This window comes from Catharus ustulatus, chromosome 2 (genome assembly GCF_009819885.2).
Source record: "Catharus ustulatus isolate bCatUst1 chromosome 2, bCatUst1.pri.v2, whole genome shotgun sequence".
Lineage (NCBI taxonomy): Eukaryota > Metazoa > Chordata > Aves > Passeriformes > Turdidae > Catharus > Catharus ustulatus.
The window spans coordinates 35,399,062-35,420,813 of NC_046222.1; the positions used below are offsets into that span (position 1 = coordinate 35,399,062).

Genomic DNA, 21,752 nt, shown 5'->3' on the forward strand with positions numbered 1-21,752 from the left:
ACTAAAGCTCGTTTGTTGTATTACAGCAAGTTGGAATTGACAGAGGAGACATACCAGATCTCTCACAGGTAGATAAACCTGTTATGTGTTTGTCAGTGCATGTCTGTGTTTTTGGGTTTGCATGCTCAGAAAAACCTGCTATTATGGTACTCACTCATGCATTCTTGTGTACATTGTCACCAAGTTATCTCTAGGTTTGTGATTAAATCCAAGCTCTGTCAGAACCTGGTTTTTATATTCTGTGATCCTGTTGTAAAATATTTATATAATTTCTCTCATTCTCTAATTGAATTTTAAGATAACCTTATTTCCATCATACTTGAAGACAGTTTATATCTGTGAGGTCACATAATGAAGCTCTTACATGATGTTACAAAGCTGTGGTTTTTAGCAGCATTGCTTTTGGCTATATGCCTATTGAAATTAATGTGAAGGCTTGCAGAGCGTGCACAGAGAAATTATTTTAGGTACAATGTCCTTCTTAGTGTCTCTTAAAATACTGAGTGCTTCTGATTGTCTGCTTGCTGTTTCCTACCTGTTAATTTTAGGATTTCTTGACTTATTGCTGTCCTTGCTAATAAATCATTGTGATGGAATAATGTAGTGAGAAGAATACATCACCTTCTACTTGAAGGTGAATACATACTGAATGACAAGCGAGGATAGAAGTATTCTGAGATGTTGTACCTGTTGCCCTACAGTTGCATTCTCTGAAAATATTTTAACTACCGGTTTCTTTAAATGTATTCCCCAATGTCTCTCTTTGCAGGCGCCGAGTAGCCTTCTTGATGCTTTGGAACAACATTTAGCTTCTCTAGAGGGGAAGAAAATCAAAGATTCCACAGCTGCAAGCAGGTGCTTATATCCTTATCCTTTTGGACAATTGTCACATTGAGTGTTAAATCTGTTTTTTTATAATTTCACTGTAAATTAAGATTTGAGGAGACTTCCTTAAAGGCATTGTATGAGCAATGGTGAATTAGCAAGTTGTCATATCTTAAAACAACTTCTTTCAGGTCAACAGAACTAGAGTCTGAGGACCTGTAAGGGCCTCCTCTAGCATCCCTACTTATGCTTTTAGCATTTGATCCTGAACTTCTGAAGAGGAAGTTTCTTTCACATATTGCCTGCAAATGTTCCTTTTATATTAAGAATTAGACTTCTGTAAGGTATGCAGCATGAATAAATACACGTCCTTTAACACTTACATCTCAGGTTTAATCCTTGTTTTGTCAAAAGCAAGGAAATGCTTCCAGGAGTCCTTATGTTAAGAATGAATTTTGAAAGTAATTGGAAGTTAAAACCATAATGCATATGGTATAAGGCATTATATTAGTATATGTGCCTTCCAAAACACAGCAGGCAATATAGAGAAGTCCTCTACATTACATATTTCCTTATTTAAATTTAACAAAGCATAATATTGGGGCTAAGACTTGTAAAATTAAATAGCGTTTCTTTATTGCATGTTAAAAAACTAAGGCAGTAATATTTTATAAGTTCTTTATGGCAGCGACTATTAGGGCACTATTTTGCTAGGGCACTACTTTTTAGAATATTTGCTTTCTTTTGTAAGATGACTGTTAAAAGTGAAGTACTTGTTTTAAATCTTTTTACATACTCTTAAACATGATGATAAATTAATTTCCTTTGAGATGTATTAGAGGCATTGATAGTTTGTTCACTAAGCCTATTAAATTAACAACAGTTTGAAATGGAGCCCAGATGATTGGAGATATATACAAATAATGTTGTTTTTGGCAAACAGGAAGAGAGCAAAAGCTTCAAATGTGAATTTTGTGATGCAGTTTGAAGGGGAAGCATTTAAGGTTGAAAATCCAAAAGCCACTAGAGTAGACAGCGTGATTTCTGGGCATTTTTAATTTTGCATTTTATATGATGTATGTAATTTCAACTTTTCACATGTGCAGTGTAAGATATAGCTAATATTCTAGAGAGCTCAGAAGGAGACTGGGTGGATACAAACGAAGTGTTCTTTAGAAGTTCCTATCACGTGTCATCTGCTAACAGCCAGCTTTTCTCCTGTCCAATTACTTTAGGGCTACCACCCTTTCCAATGCAGTCTCTTCCCTTGCAAGCACTGGCCTGTCCCTCACAAAAGTGGATGAAAGGGAAAAACAAGCTGCGTTAGAGGAAGAACAGGCTCGCTTAAAAGCTTTAAAGGTAGGCATAACAGAATTTTTAACTGAAAATGCTTTTCCTGTGTTCTTGTTGATAGCTTATAAGGATTCTTAAAGAAGCAAAGGGCAAAACAGAGTTATTAATACTAAACATGTACTATTGGCAAAGTGCTGGAAGCAGAATTATGTGTACTTAGATGGTACAGCTTGTGGAGGGTTTGTTAAAATAGTTTTCTGAAGCATTTGTGGCACCACTGACTTATAATTTTAAGTGGCTAACATTAGTGTATGGAATAAATAATTCTTTAGTTCTGTTTTATTTACCTCTGGTGTCACACACACAAATGTTCAGATTTCTTACATCAGCTCACTTTCCCAACAGGAGCAACGTCTAAAAGAACTTGCAAAGAAACCTCATACCTCTTTAACCACGGCAGCTTCTCCTGTGTCAACTGCAGCAGGAAGCATAATGACTACACCAGCCATTGATATTTTTTCTACTCCTAGCTCCTCTAACAGGTATGCTGAATCCTCCACTAGGAGATGTGCTGCAGCTAGAGTTTTTCTAAATTTCTGCCACAGAGTGTTTGCACAAAGTTCATTGGGTGTAGAGTACATTAGCAATGCGATAAGAAATTATAGTGAAGCTGATGGGAAAATAGCCTATTGCAATAAATAGCATAAAACTGTGTTATCGACTGTTTGAAGAAGTTTCTGGAACAAATTGACTGCTGCCCGCCCTTGTAGCTGTTCTTAGTCAGTAAGCAGGACAGTTGGTACTCTAAAACAGAGATACTTTATTCCCAAGGAACATTACAAGTAAATTTGAGAAGTCAGATAAAAATTGAAAATTTGAGAAGTCATAAAGAAAATGCATTTCTAGATCTTCAAAAGTAGAGTGGCAAATACTCTAGCTAGTTTTTCAGAAAAAGAAAAGCCTGAAACACAGATTGAAATGAGGCAGGTTTTGCAGTTTTGTGTTGTATCTAGAACATCTCTGCAAAGATCTGCAAAGAAAGTGCAAGAGTACTCACTGCATGCTAATCCTGATCTTTGACTAAGAAGTTGTTGATATGAGCAAGTGTGTGATCTTCATTCTGTAAAATATCTGTCAAATTAAGCAGCAACAGAAGGTACAGTGCTTTTATCCGTAGAGAAGGAATTAGCACTCTGAAGTCATATTTTTGCTTTGAGCGTGATCCTAAACCTGAAGGATTGCTTAGTTGTTCTGTTAGAGCTCACATAAGAATCTATTGCTCTTTTGACAGCTTTCTTTTCTCATTAGAAAGCTATTGTAGGAAATTACTTGACACCAAATATGCAGTAAATAGCTGAGTCATGTACCAGAAGCTAGAGAATCTGTCAGTAACTGAAAGACTTCCTTGTAAAAAGATTTCTTAATTGCTTTTTAAAGGCCAGAAATCTTGAAATGGGTGTGTGCTTTGAACTTGAATATCTGATCTTGTTTCTCAAGAGGTCTGAAATACAGAAACATCTGATAAAGCTTTTTCAAACAGTCAAAAATGCTGCATAGTGAGGGCAAGAGTGTTTTCTTGTAGAAAACTACCAAATGCTAGTTTTTCTTCATGTTCGAATTTACTTGCTGGCAGAATGACTGCTATGAGCAAAGAACAGATTTTACAGCAGGAGCTGTCATGAAGGGTATATGCTGGGTCAGAAGTTCAGTGACTTGCTGTTAGGTGCAAGTTAATCCCTGTCATTATCTTGAACAAGCTTTACTTTGAAAATTATCTTTGTTCAGCTGCTCACATTACAGGGCAATGTCAGCCCATGCTGCTTTTTAATAGGAGTAGCAGTAGCAAAATGTGATTGCAATCACTGCTAAAATGAATCCTGCAATATGGAAAACTGTGAATTATACAAGTGATTGGGTGAACAAGAAAATATACAGAGATCTAGGATGTCACTGCTAGCCATTTAACTCTTGTGCTGGTCTCATTTAAAGAAATGCTTGGATGTCACAGTGCTTCAGCTTCTGTGCATAGTAGAAGCCATATGTGCAGATTTGGGTTCATTTCATGTCCTAAAATGCTCTGGCAGAACATCAGTACTATCCCAAGACTTATTTAAAGTGTGAAAGGAGCTCTCTGCTAGGGGATGAATTTTGCTGTTCTTGTTTGACACCTTAAATTAATACAGCAGTTGTAGATAAGCCTTCACTCTTAATTTCCATGTCATGTTATAAGATTTCAATTTGGTTTTGAATGGTTTAAAATGTGCTTTTAAATATGTTTTCATTCACAGGCCTGATGTGTGATCAAGTGTTTTAATTTTGCTTTCCCCAAAGTTCTTTAATAGCTCATGGTTGTGAGATAGCTCCTCAGTAGTGATTATAGTGGAAAGATTGGAGTTGTGGAATTTAGAGTATTATTTTGGTGGTGCAGCCCAACAGAGTTAATTTTGTCCATCTGTTTTTCTTGTGTTATAGAGTTTTCATGAGGTGACTTAAAAAGTTGATGAAGAGTTCTGAGCATAACATCTCTTAGCCTGTGTTGGAATGTGAGGACACCTGTCTTTGTCTTGGACAACCTTGACAAAAGTCCCTTGGCATAATATACAACTTATCTTGCTAAACTGACACTTCCTTACAGAACTGAAAATATGGGGCTCACCGACCCTTCTGATTTTGGCTCAATTCTATCCATTTTGTAGTAACTATATTGTAACAAAGCTTTCATTACTATTGACAGTGGCTAGCATTTGCCTATATTGAAAACTGTGATGTAGTTCAAACAGTTGTATTAATTTATCTTTATAGCACTTCAAAGCTGCCAAATGATCTGCTTGATTTGCAGCCAACTTTTCATCCGTCTGTACATCCTATATCTGCTGCTCCACAAGTAGGAAGTACCTGGGGAGGTAAGAATTCTGAGTTGGATTAAGGTTCTAATTGCTATGGCCTTGTTCCTGGTACATGTTGCCCCTAGTCTGGGAGCTATTTCTTCCTTAAAGAGAGAGATCTTAACAAGACATTACAAGTGAATAAAGGGATCATAGAAAGTAAAATCTGTGTATAGATTAAAATAATGTAGCAGTGTGTGGTGGTACTAAATTATTTTGATGTATCTTCTTGTTAGCAAAGTTACTTTCATTGTTTACCAGCTCTGTTAGCCTCATTACTGCTCATTTCAAGGTTCACATAGCCAGCTGCAGAAACTTAGCTATTTAGAAACCAGTTCAGTGAAGATGTCTGTGAGGCAGACTGTGCTGCAAACACAGGAACCTGAATGCAAAATTGTTTTAATACGTATTCTAAATTTTGTCTAATGTTAAATCAAATTTTCTGGTGATTATAATGCAGAACTTGGACAAGGCCTAAAATGAGGTACTTGTGACAACTGTGCATAGAAAGAAAGGTTAGAGTTAGTTATTGAAATAGTAATTAGATTTCCCTTTACAAATTCTCTGCTATATTTCATTTAACTACAATAGCAAATTAGCAAAAAGCTGTGGTTCAACCTCTAAGTGAAGAAGCAAAATTTATATTCTTCCCTCTGAAGTGTACTCCAGAACACCCAAATTTTCATTCTGCCCAGTTTATAGGATGGACTGAATTAGTTGAGATGTCCTTATTGGTATAGTCAAGTCCTCAAACCAAGGGGTCAAGCAAAAGAATTCTAGAAAGGCATGAATTTTCCTACAAGACTGGTTTGTAATATATTGCCAATATATTGGTTATACTGGTGGAGGATTAAAAAGCTTCATAACAGAGGGAGGTGGAGGTTGTGTTGGTTTTTTATTTTTCTACATAAATGACACTTAAAATAGTAAACTCCTGAACTGTGTGTCTATTTCCTCATTATTTTTTTTAGCTAGATGGTTGCAAAAATTATTTCTTTTATGATGCAAAAAATTGGGAATTGCTGCTTCAGGAAGTTTCATAAACATCAAAACAACCCTGTTCTAAATTTTTACTTTCCTATTTCTTTTTATGAGGTGTAGCTTTTAATATCTTTCCAGCTATCTAATGTATCTTCATTATAAGCTGTGTTTGTATTCCAGTTTCCTATTACTTTTTGCTGTGTACTTTGTTTTGTATACCTTCTCACATTTATTTGTAGGGAAATAACACAATTTTGAGTGAGGAAGGCACTACTAATATATATGGCAGCTTCTGAAATAAATGAGTAGTTTACTTGTTCTTTAGTTTTGCTAAGCAAAGCCTCTTTGGAGAAAGATGGAGTGAGGAGTGTATGGAGTTAGGCATATAAATTTCAATACTATAATAGGCTTAGAGTTTAGAAATGGAGAAAAATGGTTTGGCTCATCTTGATTGCTTTTTGCAAAATACCTTCTGTTTCAGCTTGTCCTGTTTGTTTTGTGGGTAAGAGATAAAAGGGGAACTCTCTGCCTCTCAAAGGTCACATCACAATTCAGCATTTCTTTACTAACCTGAAAATTGAGCCTGAAAGTCTGTGTTTGTTCAATGTTGTGTTGCTTGTGGTATGAGTGTTCGGTAATAGTAGTTGATACATCTGCTTACTATTGATACATTTCTAAATACTTATAAGACTTAAACTGTGAAGACTTTGGATTGTCTGCTAAAATTTTAGCCTAAAATTCTGAGATCACTAGTTTTTGTGTTACCTTTCATAAAAAAAAACCCCAACTCTTCAGCTTTACAGACATGAACACTTACTTTACACAGGTGAGGTAGATAAGAAGTGCTTTCCACATTTTACAGATGGGGAAATCTGAGCAATTAACTGACTTGTCTGAAGTCATACGGCAAGTCAGTGGCAGAGCCAAGAATGGAACCTGAACTATTTCCAGTCCTGTGCTCTAACCACTGCACAGCATCCCTCCCTTAGGTAATTTTATGACATGATGATGTTTGTATTTGGTGTATATGGTGGCTTTGAGAAAAGTATCAAATCAGCTAAAATCAGTTACCGTTAAAATTTTATACAGAAGTTCTTAGGTGTGTAGTAAACCAGTAAATTGTTACAGAAGCGTTATATTTGGGTTGCTGCCTTTAGTTTTGTGCTTCCAAAAATGTTCAAGCTAACAAGGTTAAACTCCTGGGGAATGGGTTCTGTGATTGTATATTTTCAGTTTGCCTATTTCAGATTGTAAAAGATGCCACTGAAAATCCTTTGTCATTGTGTTTTCAGACAAAATCCTTCTAATTGGATAACTTAAAGGTAGAAATTTGAAAAATTCAAACTGCTCTTTTAAATGCACCTAAATCACTAATGTCTAATGATGGCATACAGGTGCAGAGTGATTCCATTGACACAGATGCCATTTGTATTTAAGGATGAAATTGGGCTTTAGAAACATTGAGGTGTTGCTGTCAGAATTGGCAGCAATTTTTAAAACTTGGATATGCAAGGATATAAATTACCCAAACCAGTTAATTTTTGGTTAACTTTTGTTACTAGCATTTGCAAGTTCTGAGATTTGGACAAGATTGGACATGCTGGCTAGTGTTAGAATGGGGCAGACAAGCAAAGAATCTGAGAATGGGTTACATTTCTGAGCAAATCTTGATAATCTAAACTTGCATTGTATTCTGTAACTAGTCAAAACACAGCAAGTTCCATATACAGGCTTGGGTACTGGGAACAGAAAGTACAGTAATTTCACGACTATAAGGCGCACCCTTTTGACTAAAATCTCCCCCCAAAACCGGAAGTGCGCCTTATAGTCCGGTGCGCCTTATCTGATCTACAAAGTTGCAACATTTGCCACCCCGGAAGTGAGAGCCCGTCGGCATCGGGGCCTCCCCCGTGCGGGGCGGGTCCGCCGGCTTCGGGGCCGCCCCCGCGCGGGGCGGACCCGCCGGTATCGGGGCCGCCCCCGCCGGCATCGGGGCCGCCCCCGCGCGGGGCGGACCCGCCGGTATCGGGGCCTCCCCGCCGGCTTCGGGGCCGCCCCCGCGCGGGGCGGACCCGCCGGTATCGGGGCCTCCCCGCCGGCTTCGGGGCCGCCCCCGCGCGGGGCGGACGCGCCGGCTTCGGGGCCGCCCCCGCGCGGGCCGTCCCGCCGGCATCGGGGCCGCCCCCGCGCGGGCCGTCCCGCCGGCTTCGGGGCCGCCCCCGCGCGGGGCGGACCCGCCGGTATCGGGGCCGCCCCCGCCGGCTTCGGGGCCGCCCCCGCGCGGGGCGGACCCGCCGGTATCGGGGCCGCCCCCGCCGGCATCGGGGCCGCCCCCGCGCGGGGCGGACCCGCCGGTATCGGGGCCTCCCCGCCGGCTTCGGGGCCGCCCCCGCGCGGGGCGGACCCGCCGGTATCGGGGCCTCCCCGCCGGCTTCGGGGCCGCCCCCGCGCGGGGCGGACGCGCCGGCTTCGGGGCCGCCCCCGCGCGGGCCGTCCCGCCGGCATCGGGGCCGCCCCCGCGCGGGCCGTCCCGCCGGCTTCGGGGCCGCCCCCGCGCGGGGCGGACCCGCCGGTATCGGGGCCGCCCCCGCCGGTATCGGGGCCGCCCCCGCCGGCATCGGGGCCGCCCCCGCGCGGGGCGGACCCGCCGGTATCGGGGCCTCCCCGCCGGCTTCGGGGCCGCCCCCGCGCGGGGCGGACGCGCCGGCTTCGGGGCCGCCCCCGCGCGGGCCGTCCCGCCGGCATCGGGGCCGCCCCCGCCGGCTTCGGGGCCGCCCCCGCGCGGGGCGGACCCGCCGGTATCGGGGCCTCCCCGCCGGCTTCGGGGCCGCCCCCGCGCGGGGCGGACGCGCCGGCTTCGGGGCCGCCCCCGCGCGGGCCGTCCCGCCGGCATCGGGGCCGCCCCCGCGCGGGGCAGACCCGCCGGTATCGGGGCCTCCCCGCCGGCTTCGGGGCCGCCCCCGCGCGGGCCGTCCCGCCGGCATCGGGGCCGCCCCCGCGCGGGGCGGACCCGCCGGTATCGGGGCCGCCCCCGCCGGCATCGGGGCCGCCCCCGCGCGGGGCAGACCCGCCGGTATCGGGGCCTCCCCGCCGGCTTCGGGGCCGCCCCCGCGCGGGGCGGACCCGCCGGTATCGGGGCCGCCCCCGCCGGCTTCGGGGCCGCCCCCGCGCAGGGGCGGACCCGCCGGTATCGGGGCCGCCCCCGCCGGCTTCGGGGCCGCCCCCGCGCAGGGGCGGACCCGCCGGCATCGGGGCCGCCCCCGCGCGGGGCGGACCCGCCGGTATCGGGGCCGCCCCCGCCGGCATCGGGGCCGCCCCCGCGCGGGGCCGGCCCGCCGACATTGGGACGGCTCCCTTGCGGGGGGCGAAAGCCGCAGGAATCGGATCGGCTGCTGCGCGGGGGGGGCGAAAGCCGCAGGGATCGGATCGGCTGCTGCGCGGGGGGGGCGAAAGCCGCAGGGATCGGATCGGCTGCTGCGCGGGCGGGGCGAAAGCCGCAGGGATCGGATCGGCTGCTGCGCGGGGGGGGCGAAAGCCGCAGGGATCGGATCGGCTGCTGCGCGGGCGGGGCGAAAGCCCCCGGAATCACGGCGGCCGCTGCGCGGGCGGGGCGAAAGCCCCCGGAATCACGGCGGTCGCCGCGCGGGCGGGGCGAAAGCCCCCGGAATCATGGCGGCCGCCGCGCGGGGTGGGCGAAAGCCCCCGGAATCACGGCGGCCGCTGCGCGGGCGGGGCGAAAGCCCCCGGAATCACGGCGGTCGCCGCGCGGGCGGGGCGAAAGCCCCCGGAATCACGGCGGCCGCTGCGCGGGCGGGGCGAAAGCCCCCGGAATCACGGCGGTCGCCGCGCGGGCGGGGCGAAAGCCCCCGGAATCACGGCGGTCGCCGCGCGGGCGGGGCGAAAGCCCCCGGAATCACGGCGGCCGCCGCGCGGGGGGGGCGAAAGCCCCCGGAAACACGGCGGCCGCCGCGCGGGGGGGGCGAAAGCCCCCGGAATCACGGCGGCCACCGCGCGGGGGGGGCGAAAACCCCCAGAAGCACGGCGGCCGCCATGCGGAGAGGGGGAAAACCGCCAGAATCGGAGCGGCTGCCACGCGGGGAGGGGGCAAGCAGCTGGAATCGGGGCAGCGGCGGCACGGGGCAAGCCTGCCGGCATTAGGTCACCCGGAGCGCCAGGGAACTCCCAGAACAGCGAGGCCCTGGGGATGCTGCACGGAGCGGCGGTGGGCATAGCCCGGCCCTGCCGGGTACAGGCAGGCCCGGGAGCCAATGGCTGCCGGATTGAGGCGGGGCCTCGGCCAGCAAGCGCGCGGGAGGAGCTGGGGGCGGAGCCTCGCTGCAAAAAAAAACCCGGTGCGCCTTATAGACCGGTGCGCCTTATCTGATCTACAAAGTTGCAAAATGTGCCGGCTCCCGGGGGGTGCGCCTTATAGTCCGGTGCGCCTTATGGTCGTGAAATTACTGTAGTTTTTGGTTATTTTCTGGATGAGTGCATGTGTAAAATAATTTTAGCGGTCAGTGGATTCAGACAAATACAGTTAAGCTTGTGCTCCTTAATTTCTTTCGTATTGTTTTATCTGCACTATTTATCGAGGTTCTTTTGGAGATCATTCCAGCTGTGTCTGGTATATTTGCCAGCTATCAATTTGTACCTAGACTTCAGAAGCAAAGCAAATGTATCAGTATGGAAATGAACATTTTGACCCATCTGTTTGAATTTTTTCCACTCATATAATATATATAAAGAGAACCAATAAAATCAGCAGAATACGAAGCAGCAACAGAAAGAGCAAGGAAGAACTGATGAATGGATAATCTACCCCATTTTTATTGTCAGATTTGTTTGTTTTACATCTTTTTAAATGGCGTTCAAAGCAGAAAGCAGTTTTAAGGAGTAGCTGAAACAAGGACTCAGTTTTAGGCAACTGGCTGATTGGCATGTTCAGTATATAAAACATTCACAAAACAATATGTAATCTTGTATTCCTGTTATATATTGCATACATTATATCAGCTTATTCTGCTTATCTTTTATTCAGTGTTGGACACTGTAATTTTGCTGAGTGATTGATTTAGGAAAGGTCTTTTAAGGTATTTAACTCATTCTTGCAACATTGCCAAGCAATTTGGGTAAACTTATCTTGAGCTTGCAGCAAATCAAAGCATGCGTTAAGCTTGCGAAGAATAATGTAGTTATAGTTTTTAAATTTAGTTTTCATTAGGACTTTTATACAATTGAGCGCATTATGAAGCTGTGTGGGACAGAGCTAAGAATCAGGAGGTCAGATTCTAGGAGAGAAAATAATTTACACTTCAAAACTGCTTCAGGCAACACAATAGTATTTAAGAGTTGTGGATAAATGCATAAACTGACCAGGTTAAAAAAAGGAAAGGCCAAGAACTGAAGTATTTAAGACATCTTTCCTATCATTATTATTCAGAAATGTAGTGGCTTTGTCTAGAAGAGTAAGCTGCAGTTCTAGGCACCGTGATAAGTAGAACTAGATAAAACCCTTGTTGATCTCCCCTGTTGAGTTCTTGAATTTTCCATCAAGGGTTCACAGACTCTGAAACCAGACAGCTAAACCACAGCTCCTTCAGTCAACAAGTATTGTAACTGCCTGCTCTATCCAGTTTATCTGTTAGATTCTGAATTATAAGAGTACTTGAGCTTGGCAATTGCATCCGTTCTCAGGAATCCTTGAAACTGTGTGCCTTGGGAAGTCACTTGTGTAGATCCATGTTTCTTTCATTACAATCAAGTCTGACAGTTTTTTTTTAGTAAGGAACATTTTCCTCATTATGGCAGTGTCTGTCTGTAACAGCAGAGCAGTCCTTTCTTTGCTTGCTTGCAGGTAACAGCATAGCCACAACAAGCTGCTTTGTTCCTGATATCCCAGGTAGCAAGGAAGTGCTTATGTCCTGTATGCTACCTTGTTATAATCATAGCTCTTGGAAATTCCGTGATGCTCAGTAACAGAAAAATCCATAAGCACCATTTGGAGAAAGCGAAGTTCAGCTCAGTTGGTTTCATTCAGGTTTTTAAAGTTGTCTTGGGGATGTTATTGCATTGAATTCTCTCATAGCACCTTGGGTTCTGTAGTGCTGACGGGCATCCTCTGCTCCAGAGACTTTGTTGCAAATGTTAGGGCATGGTTGCAAGAAACAAAAAGTGATTGTGTTTAAAGATGAATGACATGAATAACATAGTTACTTTCCGTCTAAAACACACTCAAGAAGAAGCAGTTTATAAGATGGTGTAATTAATTAAAAAAAATTTTAAAGGGAGATTATTAGCTAGTTATCTGTAGTCCTGAACAACTTGAAAATGAAATAATTAGCTAGGTCATCCCAAGCTTAGAGATACCAGGAGGAAACTAAATCCATCTCCCTTTTCTTCTTTCTCTTGCTCTCTGGAACTGAACAGATCCTTTTTCTGCTACTGTTGATAGTGTTGATGATGCCATTCCAAACCTAAATCCTTTCCTTACAAAAACTAACGATGCTGCTCATCTGTCTGTCTCTTCTGATGTGTCTACTTTCACCAGTAGGACACCCACACATGAAATGTTTGTTGGTAAAGTACCATTTTTAACTAATTTCCTATTTCCTGAAAATCTTAACATTATTTTAGTTTCTAAAATATATTTTTGCAACCTTTCAGAAACTAAAAACTGGTCATTTGAGGCTGGTTTTGTGCTATGTTAGAATTTGGATTTGGTAGCTGTACAGTAAAAATGGTGTTAAAATACTTGCTTGGCTGCCTAGATGGGATTCTACCCTGATGTAAAGAAACAGTTGCAGTTAGAGCAGTTGTTTGAGTGCAGTTTTACAGTTTCTTGAACATGGGAATTTTAAGGTGAAGTGGTGCATATGCCTGAGAAGGAAAAGAAAATGCTGTTACTGTCTTCCTGAGGTTGAAATGCTCTTTTTAAACAAAAGAACCTAATCTGGGTTTGTGGGGGTTTTTTTGCCCCAGTCATGTTGTCGTTAACAAAGCTGATAAAGCCACACACATTGATGCATAACCTACTGTGACTGTTTACCTATGAGACAATAAATTAATAACTCACATGTTAAAAATTGTTCATATCTTACTTTTGAGATGGTTTAGCATGGCTGCCTCACTAGAAATCCTTCCAACATTTGTGTTGGTGCAGCTCTATAGTAATTTAATTAGTTTTCAATATGAAGATTCAGTTTGTTTTCATAGATGAAAAATCATGTAATTACATGTCAGTTCTATTAAACAAAGTAAGTTTAAAGACATTTGTACACCACAGGCTGTAATTATGCTGGTTGAACCCCCCTAGAATTGGTCAAAGAAAAATATAGACTATTAGAACAAAGAGGGTTTTTTAGTACCTCTGGTGCTTGTTAACAGAGGTAAAACAAAGGGATTATCTCTAAATACTACCTATATTTTGTCAGCTTAACTAATTAGTTTTCTGACCTGTCTGTCTTTATTGGAAAGACAAAGCAAGCAAGGTAAATATATCTTTAAATATATATAAAATACATTTAGTTGATACTACTATGTGATAATCTGTCTTTTCCTTGCTTCAATAAAATTTTTATGATTCATGTAATTGTTGAATGACTATTTGAAATAAAGCTGGGGTTTTTAGTAGGATGGTTATTTAGTCAGATTTATTTCCTCTGTCTGACTTGTTCTGCAGTCACACAAAGTTGCAGCAATGCAGAGCTGTGAACAAGGACCCTGATGGGTGTTTGTGGTGCTTGCTGGTCATGTAGTATTTATCACATGACAGCTCTGAAGTCACTGGGAATGGATGGCATTGATACATTACATTCCCTTCCAGTGTCTCATGCTGAGGATGTATCTAGAACCAGAAAGTGACCTCCTGACAGATTGGTATGGGACATGTAGATGCAGTTTAAGCTGTAGCATGACCAAGGCACTACGATAATGCAAATGTGGATTTAAAATAACTCTTTCTGATTCTTTAGATCATTACAATCCATTTACTCAACTAAATCCCTTTGTGGCAACCAAACATGAATATACTTCAGGTATAAGAAAAATGCCTTGAAGCTTTTACACTCATTTCCTCCAAGAGTGTAAAACATGGCATTTGATTGGAGAAAAATTGATCCTAATATAGCTGTTCCTTTGAAACTGTGCTTTCCCTTTTGTGTTAGAGACTGTGGCAACTTGTTTCTTACATCTGTCTGATGTGTATTGATTTCATTCCATTGGTTCTATGTTATTAGACTATATGTGGATTTATAGACTGATGTGAAATTAAAGTTTTGAATAGCAAATAAACAGTATATCTTGGTTCTCTTTCTGTAACCCTCCCTCTTCTCCTTTCCTGGCGTTCTCTCTTGTGTGATACTCCTTATCAGATTCTTTTTGTGGTCCTCAAGCTTATCCTAACGCTTCTCATTTCCGCAATGAGCCTTCTTCTGTAGCTGGTCTATTTGGAGGTAGGTAACGGGATACAACCTTACCACACACACAGGTTTGAATGTGTTGTGTGCCTAGAGCTAGTAGGCATGTTACTGACTACAGAAGTGCCTTGTTGTAGTGGCTCCAACTATTATTCATGTGCTTGTGCCAGGTGTGTGCTCACGAATGGTATGTATTTTTTCTGTTTGTGCCAAACTAAGGCTTATTTAGTCTAAACATGAAATGAGTATCTCCCCATTTCAGGATCTCTCGCAGTTTACCTGTTGCTATGTACCACACGAAAGATATGCATGTTTATAAGTAGCATCTCATCTTGCTCTACCCTCATTGTTTTTAAGATCAAGGGATTGGGATATTCATGCTGCTTATGGCAATTTTGTTGATATATTACTCTTAAACAATGCATTAAGCTAGTGTTAAGCTTTGCAAGAGGACAAGAGAAAGAGGTCTCTGCTGCATTAAAGTACTGGCTAATCATTTGTGCAGCGGTGTCACATCTGTGTAGTAGCTCTATACTGGTGCTGGAACACCATCCTGATAGTTGTTAGAGAGACTGTGGGCTGTGACAGGTTATAATCTGTCTAAATCAGGTTGAGTAGGATATGTAAACATTGCTGCATGCAAGGCTTAGGAAGACCTTCAGTAAATGGTTTGTGGAAGGCTCAGTTCTTAAAAGCCCCATAAGGTCACATTTTCGTTTAGTGTCTTCACATAAAAATCAGTGAGTGTCATTTAACAAAAGGTTAAATACAGTAATTTCATGACCATAAGGCGCACCTCCGGGAGTCAACAAATTTCTCAACTTTGCACATTATATAAGGTGCACGGGACTATAAGGCACACTATTTTTTTTGCTGTGAAGATCCATGCCGTGAGCAACAAAGTAACTACAGTAATTTCACGATTACAAGCCGCACTGAGTATAAGCCGCACTTCCGGGGTGTTGGCAACGTTGACATATATAAGCCATATATAAGACGCACCGGACTGTAAGCCTCACTTTTGTTCACAGCAAGGATCCGTGTGCAGCCTTCACAAAGTTGCCAAATAGTAACAGAATTGCGGGAACGCAGAGTTTACTGGCTCAACCCTGCTCAGGGCGACCGCCAGGGAGCGGCCCCAGCCCCGCTCGCCGCTGCTGCCGGGAGACAGGGGAATGGCGTGTCCGACCGGTGCCGCTGGGAGGAGGGAGAACAGCATGCCCAACCGGTGCCGCTGCCGCACACCCCGGGGCTGGGCAGTGCTGCAGCTGCGCCGCCACTGCCCCACTGCCCGGGGCCGTTGCTGGCTCGGACTTCCGGGTTGGGAAATTTCCAAAATTTGTTCATATATAAGCCGCTCCTGAATGTACGCCGCACTTTGGGAGCAAAATTTTAGTCAAAATGGTGCAGCTTGTAATAGTGAAATTACCGTAATTAGTAATGGAATCCCAAGATCATGGAGTATACTGGCAGGTGCTCAATATGCAAACATTTTTCACAGATTGGTGTAACCTTTAAACGCAGCCCCAACCACCCTCCCTGTGCGCGGGGCCCTGCATTCCCGCCTGCCCCCGGCTGGTGAGGCGGGGCTCGGGGCGGCAGCGGCTTGCGGTGCTTCGGGGCCACGACTCGCGGCTTCTGCGGCAGCCTACTCCCTCCCTCCCCATGCCGCCCCAGTGCTCCAAGAGTCCCCTGGCACTACGGGAGCCCCGTGCTGCCCTGGAGCTCCGGGTGCCCCGATGCTGGCAGGCTCGCCCCGCGCCGCCGCTGCCCCAATGCTGGCGGCTTTTCCGCCCCCCACCTGGGCTGCGCTGCCAGGCTTTTCCCCCCACACCTGGGCTGCTCTGCCACTGCCAGCTTTCCCCCTGCACCTGCGCTGCCCCGATGCTGCCGGGCTCGCCCCGGCCCGACGCTGGCCGGATGCCGCTGCTGGGCGGGCTCTGCTCGGCTCGGAGCTGTTGCGGGCTCGCACTTCCGGGTTGGCAAATTTTGCAACTTTGTCCATTATATAAGTCGCACCAGACTATAAGGTGCACTTCTGGATTCAGGGGAAAATTTTAGTCAAGAGTGTGCACCTTATAGTCATGAAATTACTGTACTGCAAATTACTCTGTTCCCTTTGCTCCTTGTTAAAAAAGCAGGATTATTAGTTTCTGTAAAGTCTTGATGTTTAAAGAAGCTCCATTAAAAATACTGACCTTTGCACCTTTCAAAATGCCCCTGAGTTGGTGGTTGATATCAAGAGTAGGGTTTGATCTTTCTCAGGAGTCCCATGTATTGTTTTGTCTTGGAGATGGTTTCATCTTCTTAAAACTTGAAACTTCTAAAATGTGAGAGCAGGAAACTCGGCTTGTTTCAGTTGAGGCTGATTGCTAAAGCAAAATATGAGCTATCATAAGTCAGCTTTTCTGTTGGTACAGACACAGTTTTAAGAGTTGCAGGACATCCCATCAAAGGAATTCCTATCTGCAGTTCAGTCTCTGAAATGGCTTGTTACAACTTGGTGGTATACATGTCATAAAGATACTCATTTTGGTTTGTTGATTATTTACTCTCTCTTTTCCCACATTACTGCTTCCCATGTTTTGCTGTATGAAGTTTACTTTTATTTATTTTTAATGAAAACTACATTGTCTAAATTTTAGTGCTGTAGTTAGGAGTCTTATGTTCCTTTAAGACAAAAAGAAACAGTTAATCCAAATTTGGTTTTTTTCTGCGAAGTTTATGTTCACGAATAACATCCTGTACTTCCTAATTTTTTTTAGGCGAAATGTGACTTATTTCAGAAAAACAGTAAGATAGAAATGAGGTGCTGTCCCAGCAAGCAAAATGAAATCTAAGAAGTTTTCTTTGTCAGTTATTTCTACCCACTGCATTGTTTTACTGCTGAAGTAGTTATGATCCTTTCATTTCTCCATGTCATCATACTTTTTGTCAGAAACCAGAAGAGCTAATTTTCAAGGTGGCTTTTTTTTTTTTTTTTTTTTTTTTTTGGTACTTTTCATAGCAATAATTACTTCTGTTATTGCCTGAATACCAAAGTGATGCACATGCACGTGCTTGTGTGTAATCCTATATAACATTTAAAAAATACTACAAATAAATGGCTATTACCTTCTTTATTGCTGAACTATCAACTTAATGCTGCAGAACATCACATGCAATGCTTCATACTGCAATAAATTTTCAGTGTTGAAAAATAATTGTGTATTTGTAGAACACTACAGATACATGGAAGACAAATGAAGTAAGTTTAGACAGCACTAGGAATTGAAATGTGGCTGTACCTCTCCATATCTTACCATGATTTCTAGAAATTTAACTGCAAAACATGGTCAACTGCAGAATGTGTGTCCACAAATAACTAAGAGCTATGAAAATTGTTAATAAAAGGATGTCTAATCAGAGGTGTTATTAGTTCAGGCACCTTGGAATGGTTGGGATCTTGCTCCAGTTGTATCTAAGAGAATTGCTGAATTAATAGAAAACAAGGAGGAATAATCTTCAGTCAAATAATCTTGAAACAGGTTCTGCACTAGCCAGCTTCTTTTCTTGAAGAAGCATGGTGTCTTTTTCTCAGTCATTTTATTGTGAGCACATAGTAAAAGAATAAGGAACACGTCCCCAGATTAAGTAGTTGCAGGGGAGTGTCTTTTATGGCCTGTCTGTTCAATTTTTGAGACAAAATATTTCTTTGGAGAAGTAACTTTAAATAAAGACCAAATAAACTGCTCAGTGTCAGGGTGTAATCTGGACTTTTGAGGTATTCCTAGTCTTTTTGCAGTGCTGAAATACTTATTTGGCTTGTCTTGCATAAAGGTTGATTTGTGGGAAATGCTATATAAAAACATATAATTTGTCATTTTTTCCCCCACAGGGTTCACTCCATCTCCTGTTGCTCAACCACAGCCATCAGCTGGCCTTAATGTTGACTTTGAGTCTGTATTTGGAAACAAATCTTCTAATGTTGTCCCAGATTCTGGTGGTAAGACACTTGCTAAAATAAATTACATATGTCCTTTAATTTATTTTATTCTATATATATATAGGTATAAATCTCTTTATGTATTTACTTACACTACTGGGACAGTTTTGATGAAGAAAGCTGATTTTAAAAGGTCAATTACAACATTAATCAAATAATTTTTCTTTGCAGACTATTTCTACACTGCTGAAATGTTTACTCACTTAAATATTTTGTGCATTAAAAATTCACACAGTGAAAAGCCTTTATTTTATATGTTGTCATCTGAAATTAAGTTTGTATTTGTAGAGTGTGGTTGGACGAGGTAAAATTTCATCTTCATTTTATGTATCTGCAACGTGGTTTTTGATATTCCTTTGCCTCCTCTTTTGACATTGATTGCTTCAGAAAATGATCCATTAACACACAGTTAATTTGGATTGAAGTCATAGTTCTCTTTCTGTTCTTTTGAGCATCTGGAAAGTAGATATCTTCTCGTTTTTTGCGTTAGACTCTTGACATGAGATTTTTTTTGTGAGCCAGTGATTTGCTAAAAGCAAGTACATGTTTTTATAAGATTAAAACACTTTTTATTTTTTTTTCTTTGTTTTTTGTTTTGACTACCTTACGGTCACTATGAATCCATTCCATGTAAAATTGTCTCATGGGTTAAATCACTGAAGTGAAGTCTTATTTCCATGGTAAATATCTTTTTTATCTAGAGGCAAGGACATTTAGTCCTTCTTGTATAGAGTAGCATCACCAGGTTAAATTTCATATTTTAGCCATTGTGTTGACTTTGCTGTCAGTTTAATTGAATGTCATGACATTTGTGGAAGGTCTGTGATTCAAGTGACTTCTGTTTCTCATTCCAAGGCTTTGATGAACTAGGTGGTCTCCTAAAACCAACAGTGGCCTCTCAAAACCAGAGTCTTCCAGTTGCCAAAGTACCGCCTAATAAATTAGTGTCAGATGATCTGGATTCATCTTTAGCCAATCTTGTAGGCAGTAAGTATGGAACCACTAATATGTAAATACTTACATGATTTCTTTTAAACAAACAGAATTTCAGTAGTCTCTTTTTCTCCCTTGTGACAGATTTGGGCATTGGAAATGGAACTACTAAAAAGTGAGTATGCTTAATCAGAAGTTGAGCATTTGGATTTTCATGATAGTGAATTCTCTCGAGTGTACACATTGAAACCTGTGCATGCCAACGTATTGTTAGCCTTCAGAGCACGTGTGGGATTGTACTTTTTGTACAAGATGTAATGAATTGTTGAGAGCTGTTGGAAGGTAGCTGTAGACTGAGTGGCAGTGACAGTGATAGCAGCAGGCAATGTGTCCTGTCTCTGATTTGTTTCAGAATTTGGGTATATTAAAAAAATTAGTTTATCAAAATGTTTCTTTGTAGTTGTTGCAGGTAGTCATAGCACTCCTTAAATACTTGGTATGATCTGAGTGTGAGCAGAGTGGTTTTAAAATTGTGGAACTGCAACCTCGGTGTGGAGGGTGACCTTTAGACAAGTGAATTCTGCAGTAGGATGTGTGTATTCAAGGGTAGTGAACATCTGCTATAGCAGCAAAGTTGAGAAAAGTGGTTGGCAAATTTCAAGTTTATTTGGACCATCTGTGCTAACTCTGAAATCATTCAGAAATCTAATATGCTGTCTTGAAATCTAACTCAAGTATCTTGACCTGAGTCAGATACACTAACTTACCTATTCTGGGCAGCTTTACTGAGATGCTGAGGGGTCTCATGCTGAACCTCTTTCCTCACTTTTCCAAGCCAAAACATGTTGTCATGAATTTTTTTATCAACTCCTTTGCTAAATGAACTTCATTAATTAAAGCAGCCTTATTCCCAAGTGGAAATGGTGTTTACCTAAGAAAGCCCGATGTTTTCTAACAATTTTTTAAAAAATTTATTTGAAGTGACGTAAACTGGACTCAGCCAGGTGAAAAGAAACTAACAGGTGGTTCCAACTGGCAACCCAAGATTGCACCTACAACTGCATGGAATGCTCCAACGTTGGTAAGCAAATGCTCATTTTAACATTGTGAGTTCCCTGCAATTTAGATCTGCAGGGTGATGTATAATGGATGCATTTGAAAATGGTCTATGGTTGCAGTAAAAGGGTAACAGAAAATTGAAGAAGTGGTCAGTAGGAGCTGTGTACTACTGGGATTTATCTTGTCTCTGTGATTCCAGTAAATAGTTTGTGATGTGATGTGCATGTGTAGCACCATAGCGTTTGAGCAGCCTCTCTCATGGGAGGTAGGGATCTCGGGGTTTCACTCAGTGGACTTTTCAAGTGCATGTGGAGACAGGACAGGGGACTATGGCTGTGAACTGACAGAGATCAGGTTTAGATTAGATACTAGGAAAAAAGTCTTTACTGCAAGGGTGATGAGGCACTGGCACAGGTTTCCCATACAAGCTGTGCATGCCCCGATCTCGGAGAGTGTTCGAGGCCAGGCTGGATGGGACTTTGAGCTACCTAGTCCAGTGGAAGGTGTCCCTGCCCATGGTAGTGGGGTTGAAACTAGGTGATCATCAAAATACTTTCCAACCCAAACCATTCTATGAGTTTGTGACAAAACTCTGAATTCCATGGAGTGAAAAGGTACTTTGCAGTCTGGAAAAGTAAAAGTGTGAAAGTCTCCTTCAGGTGAATTTAGGTGAATAAGTCATGCATCATTGCACTGTAACTTGGCCTGCTCTGGGGGTAGGAACTGGCCCTGCTGATACTTGCAGAGGTGTCTGTGGCTACAGCTTTCTTAATGTACATAACTACTGCTTTCCTGCCCCAGTGTGTGCAGTTGCTTTTAATCCATGTCAGTTTTGATAAGCAAGTTCATGTCTGTTTTAACAGGTAGTATTGGCAAGGATTTTGGGGTAGCAGCATAGGGGGCGTGCTTTTAAGTACATTTTAAGGCTTTACAGAAGTAGTTTTCACAATGTTCACAGAACATTTTTGCATGTGAATCCTACTCACCCTTTCACCAATGACCTGGGGAACTGTCCGTGGACAGAAAAGGTAGCAAACTACCCCCAAGGATTTATTGTATCTGACTCTGGGGGAGGCTGAATATGCAGTGTAGTGATGCAGCATTGTGGATTTGGAAAGATAGAACTTGTCTCCCTGGATCCCGGTGTCCCCTATCAACTCACCACCACATTTATTTAGGGAGAAATATATGTTTGTGGATTCTTACTGGAGGGTGTGTAGTTATTGAAAAAATTGTAACTACTTACCTGCATTAATGACTGGTGGTTTGAATTTACCTGTGTGCTTGAATCTGTTTAATAACTCATGTCTTATATCTACATCTTGTGATGATAAGTCATTACATTTAACAGCTTTTATTATTGAGAGATACTTTTGA

At 43.3% G+C, this 21,752-nt stretch overlaps 1 protein-coding gene across 8 annotated transcripts in view; it reads left to right on the top strand.

The window, feature by feature from the left end:
• The window catches only part of PICALM (phosphatidylinositol binding clathrin assembly protein), a 70,990-nt gene that overhangs the window by 35,905 nt on the left and 13,333 nt on the right, over window positions 1-21,752 (top strand). For 4 of the 8 annotated variants that reach the window (XM_033052792.2, XM_033052794.2, XM_033052793.2 and 1 more), the window contains exons 8-18: window positions 27-68; window positions 770-855; window positions 2,061-2,184; window positions 2,524-2,660; window positions 4,921-5,021; window positions 12,411-12,560; window positions 14,354-14,434; window positions 18,276-18,383; window positions 19,239-19,370; window positions 19,461-19,491; window positions 20,298-20,397. In XM_033052792.2, the coding sequence (XP_032908683.1) occupies window positions 27-68; window positions 770-855; window positions 2,061-2,184; window positions 2,524-2,660; window positions 4,921-5,021; window positions 12,411-12,560; window positions 14,354-14,434; window positions 18,276-18,383; window positions 19,239-19,370; window positions 19,461-19,491; window positions 20,298-20,397 (1,092 nt within the window). Of the gene's footprint in view, window positions 1-26; window positions 69-769; window positions 856-2,060; window positions 2,185-2,523; window positions 2,661-4,920; window positions 5,022-12,410; window positions 12,561-13,954; window positions 14,029-14,343; window positions 14,435-18,275; window positions 18,384-19,238; window positions 19,371-19,460; window positions 19,492-20,297; window positions 20,398-21,752 lie in introns of all 8 variants that reach the window. The other 4 variants (XM_033052796.2, XM_033052797.2, XM_033052798.2 and 1 more) reach the window with 2 other exon arrangements.